The sequence below is a fragment of the Notothenia coriiceps genome, unplaced genomic scaffold (genome assembly GCF_000735185.1).
Source record: "Notothenia coriiceps isolate Sejong01 unplaced genomic scaffold, NC01 NC01_scaffold00008612, whole genome shotgun sequence".
Classification (NCBI taxonomy): Eukaryota; Metazoa; Chordata; class Actinopteri; order Perciformes; family Nototheniidae; genus Notothenia; species Notothenia coriiceps.
In genome coordinates this window covers 1-7,412 of record NW_011341313.1, presented here as the reverse complement: position 1 = coordinate 7,412, position 7,412 = coordinate 1, and the positions used below count along the sequence as shown (strand labels likewise).

The window sequence follows — 7,412 nt, the reverse complement described above, 5'->3', positions numbered from 1 at the left end:
GTGCACGTGCTGGGGTGTACGGTCCTGGATGTAGGAAGGGCCAGATCCATTCACAGCATGGTACGCAAGTACCAGAGTCTTGAAGTGGATTCTAGCAGTTACTGGACGCCAGTGAAGGGAGCGGAGGAGCGGTGTGGTGTGGGAACATTTAGGAAGGTTTGGATGAGCTATTGTCATTTGCACATTAGCTACAGTGTAGATATGTCAATGAAAATCCTCGAACAGTGCAACATATATATTATAGGACATCGAACAAATAAAACAGATAAAATAGTGCAAGTAAATACAAATAAAATAGAAGGTTAGTTTGTGTTATTCTGTGACTTTGGTGTCCTCCGCAGGGTAAAGGGCGCAGTCTGTACCTGCAGAGACGAGGAAACATCCGACCCGAGGAGAAGTTTGACTTTCCTCTGCTCTCGTCCTGGGAGTACGGCTGGAGGCTGGGTGAGTTCAAGAGGACATATCCTGCTGAGGTTCAGCTGTATATCAGTATGTAGTGTCTGATACAGTATGACTTGAGCCTTTGCAGTCCATTTACATGCACAAACGCCTTTATAGCACAATACAGGAACGGGAAAGCCCCGAAAAGCATGTGCTCAATGGAATCAAATGACCTTCAAAGTAAGATAAGATAAGATGGAGCTTTATTAATCCACGTGGGGAAATTCAGTAGTTGTTATTCTGACAGTTTGACCACCACGAAAATGTGCTCCAAACCCTGGCACACTTTCCGGGAATTTGCTTATTCCTCAGAAGGAGAGTTGAAGAGAAATGCATGTAAAGATATTGTTCAATGAAAAACATTTAAAAAACATATTAATGCTACAGATTCAAAACTATTCTGTCACATTTTGGATGAAACTGTCCAAATCTAAGTTTATATCTGTGTTTATTTGAATTGAAACCAATATACATTAAACTTAGGAACACATATTAGGATAAGATAAAATGGAGCTTTATTAATCCCTGTGGGGAAATTCAGGAGTTTAAACAGCAACACGGTAAGAATGAAAAACATATGGCAGTGTTTGTATCGACCAGTCACCAAATGTTCTCTGTTTCATCTTATATTCCCTCCACATTAACGCTGTCTGACTTCCTGCAGGCGACTACACTCTGGATTACAAAACTCCATCCCGCGCCAAATCCTCCGTGGTGAAGAGCACCTTCTACGCCAGGAACGGTGTGTTCAGCAGCCCGTCAGCCAGCGACTCACTGGGCTGAAGTTCAGCCTCCTGACACCAGGGGGCGCTCTTTAATGAGAGAGGACATGCTTTTATGTTATAAACCCCATGTTCCCACAGTTCATATCATTTTGTGATTTTGGAGTATTGTTAACCATTTCAAGATCATGGCATGTTCTTCGGGGCTAAATTGCATGTTATCTGTGAGAACCGACCTTCCGTTAAGTCCCGCCCCTCGAATGCAGACTGGCCAATCATAACGCTGCATTAGTCAGCTCCGAGGGTCCGACAACTACATTTTCCTATTACTATTTACTTTGAGGCTTGTTTTGTGGATTTTAAGTTAGTTGAAATACAAATGTTGAGGTCAAACATAACGTAAAAGTGTTACTTGATACCCAGAAAGGTTTTTTTTGACTTTTAATACCTAAAAACTTCTGGGGCAAACGTTAGCGGAGTATGTTGGCACATTATTATCTAACGTTAGCACCTTTATGCTATGCTAGCTAGTGAATGTATAAACGTGCTGTATATGCTTTTGAATGACTGAAAAGGTCAACAAAGACCAACCCTGCTTTACAGATCCGATCGTTAACTGTCGTTTTGCACAGTATTGTTTTGGGATATTTAAAGTACGGTTTCATAAAATGAATATAAAGAATGAATGTCAGAAAAATCCTGATTTTAACTAAAATAACTATAGAATTAATGAACTAGGCTTTTTGAGTTACAGTATATTACAATTGTACTAACATTCAAGAGTTATTTTGTTTGTTTTACCAAGCTTTTTAAACTTCATATGATTATTTATTTGATGTATGATTGATACGATTCAAAAACACTACTGTTAACAACTTAACAATTACATATCCTTGTGGTAGAGACGATCCTCTACTTCCTGTTTCTGTGTTTGTGTTCGACCACACGGCTGTAAGGTTAAACGTCCTCTCACCTGATCCTGTGTGATGGATAATTAACGAGCTGCTGGCCTCGAATCAGTCAGAGAGAAGAACACCTGACCCCTCTGAGTTTTTAATTAGTGAGCCATTGGAGGAAATGCTACACACCAAAACAATAAATATTTTATCACTGATCTGTAGTATCCTCGTTACGCTTCTGCCTGTTTGATTTATTTACTAAATAAAATGTTTATTTTACTTTTTAACCACATATTGTTCTAATGCAGGACAAGGCTCTGCAAATATAAAGCTTGTGTTCAGGTCTTTAAAACGTTCTTATATGTGATATTATTATAACATTTATTTATAGAATAGTAAACCAAATTCTAAAAAGTACAATTTAATGGACCTTTCTCCTTAGAAATTAATACACACCAAAATATAGGCCAACTGTAACCCCTTAAATCATGAAAATGTACGATGAATGTAGGAAATGATGGAAGATTTTACCTTTAGCTACAGTATGAGAAACAACAACAACGCACATCATTTGTAGTTCAGTGCTAAAACACACACAGAAAAACGTTCTTGAAAGCAACAGTACCTTTATTAATTCTGCTGATCTTTGCACACATTTCATGTAATAGCTGTAAATGTCCTCGATTAGAAGTTTGTTATTTTATAAATGTTGTGGCTCAGATGCCGGTGGGGGAGATCAGGAATCCGGTGAAGGTGTGGCTGGTGCTGTCCATCTTCGTCACCAAGCTGTTGAACCTGGTCGCCTGCAGAGACACGGTGTCTCCGACCTCCAGGTCCAGCACCGCAGAGCCGGAGGTCACCAGGAAACCCTCGGACGTGTCGCACAGCGTCATGTGATCCTCGCTGTTCTTCATCATTTTCACACACACCTACAAGTGATCACACAAATGGTGGAAGAAAAAACAAAGCCTTCTTATATACATTTTCTTAAGTTAAATTGGGTGGATAGTTTCTGATAGGGCCGTGGGCGTAAAGCCAGCCCATATTTTTTATATTACTTCATATCGGACGCAAATCTGGATCAGCTCCGTTGTTCCCCGTTTTTAGAGATTTGGGTACGGAGGAAAAGAAGGTTTTATTTTCTGACGCTGTGAATTCCCTGACACACCGGGGAAACATCTTTATATAAAAGACATCATAAAGTGCATTTTGCATTATAGGAGACCTTTAAAGTGTGCAACAATGGGTGGATAAAGATGGCTCCTTAAGATGACACAGATGTTTCAAGGATGTCAGGACCTTAAATCGATTTTAAGCGATTTTAATATCTATATAAAATAGAGTTGGACCAAGTACTCAAAACATTGCAGAAATAGAGCCACGGTAGGACCTAAACCTAAAATATTGGCAGCCATAATATAGTGGATTGAAAGTATAAAAAGTAGTATTGAACAAGAAAAAGTACGACAACTTTAAAATGTAAGTGTTTTTCACTTTCGTAGCTCTTGAGGACAAAATGAAATCAAAAGAACTCACTCTGCTCTTTGCTGAAAAGTGATAACTGAAGAAATAGATTCCTTTGATGGCGCATGTGAACGTCCCGTTGTTCAATTCCTCTCCACGAAACTGCTCATCCAGCTCAGGCAAAATCTGGCTGTGGGAAGAGTTTAACATACTGTTACATTTTCCTATCAAGGATTGTACCTCTCTTTGCGTCCTTTACACATTTATTTAAATGCTACTTTAGTTAAAAAGATGGCCTTTAAGCGAATAAAAAACTATTAATCACAGTCTGCCTCATAAACTTGTTTCACTATAATTATATTACATAACATTTATTTCCCTGAATGTAAACGTTAGCAGCACTGACCGGTTGAAGTCGATGGTATTGTCGAGTTCTGGAGTTTGAGATATCACCCGTTTGTAGGAGAAGAAAGATATCTGCTGGTTGGAAGGGTTGAAGGGTCTTCCTTTCTGCCCGTGTCGGCCTGGGTTTCCGGGATGTCCAGGAAGACCCCCGTCCCCCTTCAGGCCAGGGCGTCCTGGGGGGCCCCCGAGACCCAGGAACCCCTTCTGGCCCCTGATAGGCTGTCCTGCCTCACCTGATCATCCAGAGAAACGTAGGTCAAATATCAAGGCTTTATTCAGTCAAAATACTTATGTGTTTTTTTTAGAAACATTTGGAAATGAAAATGTGGATTAAAAAAAATAAAATATTGAAAGATATTCTTAATTTTTTACAGAAAACTTTAATTTACTGATAAGTCATTTGTTTAAATCTCTCCCAAATTGCGACTTAAATATAAAGTTTCTTTGTTAAATTTTAAAACAATGAGTGAAAATATACCAGCTCAGTAAAATTTAAGAAAACATTTCAGTAAACGTATACAGTCAGATCTCCAGAGGAAAAACAATAATTAACATCAAATGTTTCTGAAGTCTCTGTCTCAGCTCACCAGCGTCTCCCTTTTGTCCCATTGGCCCGTCCATGCCGTTGGGCCCATGGCTGCCCGGTATCCCCGGGATCCCATTGGGGCAGGACTGTGAGATGACCAGAGAGATGTGGAGCAGGAGCAGAAACACTGCAGTACCGCAGCTCAGCCACCGGGGGGTCTGAACACACACATACTTGTTTTTGCTACTTAGCAGGACTACCGAAAATATGGGAATGTGTAATGAAAATCTTTTTTCAGTGGTTTTGAAATTAGATTTGGGTATCTGAAGTACTTACAAACCCACACGTTGTGAAATAAGAGACCAAGAAGTTTTTTGGGGTCAAAAACTGGTATTTAACAATTACATATTTTTGTGGTGGTGCAATTACATTTGGGTATCTGAAGTGCCTACAAGATATCATACATGTCATTTTAAAATAAATAAATTGCTAAAGAAAATAGATTTCTTCCTATGGTACAAATTAGATTAATACAATTAAAGACATAGACAACGATTCTAAATCTGCTTCTACAACAAAACAAATAGTACTTAGTTCAAAATACCATGACGTAAAACTAATGCTGCTGTCTGAATAAGTGATGTTCTCGCTCTATGTCTACATGCAAATGTTTTTATTTTATTTTATAGAACGCAAAAGTCTCACCATTTGTAGATAAAGTCCCTCGTCTTGTGGTGGAGTGATACGCTGACGGAGAGCGGAGATGTTTCAGCTTCAGTCCGGAGAAATAAACAGGAAGTGAAACAGTTCAATGGCGCATGCTCTGTTGGAATTTATATTTTGTTAGGATGTTATACTTCTAGTAATAAAATGACAGAAAGTTCATATGTATGTAAGTTTCAGGTATTTGTGTATTTCAGACTCCACAGTTTTTTAGGTAATATACTTTTCACTGACACAAATGTTTCTGAAGTGTGTGATACTTTGAAGATTAGGATGTTTCACACAAGAAATATGTTGTAAAATATGCATTAAAAACATAAAGAAAATATAAAATTGTTCAGTTTTGCTCAACTTTGACCATCTAAATAGGTTAAATGCTTATTGGTGCATCTGGGGCAATAAACAAATGGTACGATATAGCAGAGTGTAAATATAGGCTACCTAATGGCAAGTTAAAGGGTTACATTATTATTATTCCACTAGTAGTGTTCATGCTTTAAGATATATGTGTATATTGTAGCTGGTTAAGGTGGAGTTCATATCACACTATCAATTATAGTTTACCTTTTCTAATGCATTAAATTCAACTTAAGAGTAACATCATTGAGGAAGATTCAATATGTAATTGATTTTCCAACTAAGGAATGCAGTGACATGTATATATATATATATATTCACTATTTAGCACTGAAATCTAGATTAGAAATAAGAGGCTTCATACAAATGTAGAAACGTGTACTTGTTCAAATGTATTGTTATTTTGCTGTATTTTTGTTTAATCTTCACTTTCTGTTCCTGTTAACCTGTAATTACACATATTTAATTTATCTGACAAAGCAAATCATCCATCAGAGGAAGTGAAACACTTAAACAAGAAGTCAGGAAAATCTCCCATGATGAAGAAGTGATGATGCAGCATTGTTGAATCTTTCTGATTAAAAAAACATGTTCTCAGATTAACATTTTGTTCTGATTTTTAATCTGAACTTCCTGTTTCTATCTCTGTTTTCCTGGCAGTGTCTTTTAAGGCTCTTTACCCAGATCTACATGTCAGTATCTGTTCCACAAAATATTAAATGTTGTCAACGTGCCCATTAACAAAGAGCTGATCTACAGTAAATGTATTATAGTGACATCCTGTCAAATATACCAATTCTTCATTCTCAGATCCTCTTTAATTTTCTTGCATTTTGTAAATGTTATGTTTTCTTTTTGCGCAAGTTTCAATTGACAATCTGATACAATGTTTTTAACCACATCGGGACTATAGATTAAAGAAAAGGAAGCGGGTAAATGTCAAATATGTTCTTTTATTTCAGATAGGATAGACATTAGACTTTAAAATGTATCACGTTTCAGCCTTGGAGTTTAAATGTGTTAATAATGAGGGAAAGGGCTGTCTGTATGTCCGTCCTGCAGGTCAGTGGGAGTGCAGCAGGAAGCCGGAGAAGATGCTGTATCCTTGCTGTTTTCCTGTCATCCCTCTGTAGTCTTTAGTCTCCAGCCAAACCTCCTGATCCCTCGACAGGTAGACCGCCACGCTGCCCGCTGTCACCTGGAGGGCAAATCAGGAAGTACTTTAATGTATTTGGACAGAGGTGGGAAGTAGTGGAGTACAAATACTACTTTTTCTGGAATCAGTACTTTACTCCACTACTTATCTTTCTGATGACTTTTTACTTTCTACTTCTTACATGTTGAACCCAAATACCTGTACTTTCTACTTCTTACATGTTGAACACAAATACCTGTACTTTCTACTTCTTACATGTTGAACACAAATACCTGTACTTTCTACTTCTTACATGTTGAACACAAATACCTGTACTTTCTACTTCTTACATGTTGAACACAAATACCTGTACTTTCTACTTCTTACATGTTGAACACAAATACGTGTACTTTCTACTTCTTACATGTTAAACACAAATACCTGTACTTTCTACTTCTCTCATTTCCCAAACAGGCTGGTTCCTTTAGTCTGAATGTGTGTTTGGTGGCGTGATCATTATTATTTAGAGTCATTACGTGCCTATTGATTTGAACACGATCCGTGTATCCATCATTTCCTGGTCTTCTCTAAAGAAGAGGGACCAATGAAAACGTTGTCATGTTGCCGTTGTTCAGCATGGAAACATTCATTAGCTAACAATGACATTATTGTTCTATTAATATAAAGGGAGGTCAGGTACTCTTTAAAACAGCTGCTAGTTATGGGTACTTTTTACTGAA

General features: G+C 37.8%; 1 protein-coding gene across 1 annotated transcript; it reads right to left on the bottom strand.

Annotated features, from left to right (window-relative positions):
- Positions 1–2,668: 2,668 nt before the first annotated feature.
- Positions 2,669–5,250, bottom strand: LOC104944663 (complement C1q subcomponent subunit B-like). Its single transcript, XM_010770230.1, has 5 exons — positions 5,163–5,250; positions 4,519–4,675; positions 3,933–4,164; positions 3,599–3,716; positions 2,669–2,991 (listed from the first exon to the last, which is right to left on the bottom strand). Exons 1-5 carry the CDS (start codon positions 5,163–5,165, stop codon positions 2,779–2,781), a joined length of 723 nt encoding a protein of 240 aa, XP_010768532.1. The 5' UTR covers positions 5,166–5,250; the 3' UTR covers positions 2,669–2,778.
- Positions 5,251–7,412: the final 2,162 nt, after the last annotated feature.

What these genes read in the sequence shown, in the direction of transcription:
- LOC104944663 (XM_010770230.1), bottom strand. An exon ending in GGGACAAAAGGGAGACGCTG is followed by an intron (nt 4,165 to 4,518) that starts GTGAGCTGAGAC and finishes CTGGATGATCAG; the next exon opens with GTGAGGCAGGACAGCCTATC. An exon ending in ACTTTTCAGCAAAGAGCAGA is followed by an intron (nt 2,992 to 3,598) that starts GTGAGTTCTTTT and finishes GATCACTTGTAG; the next exon opens with GTGTGTGTGAAAATGATGAA.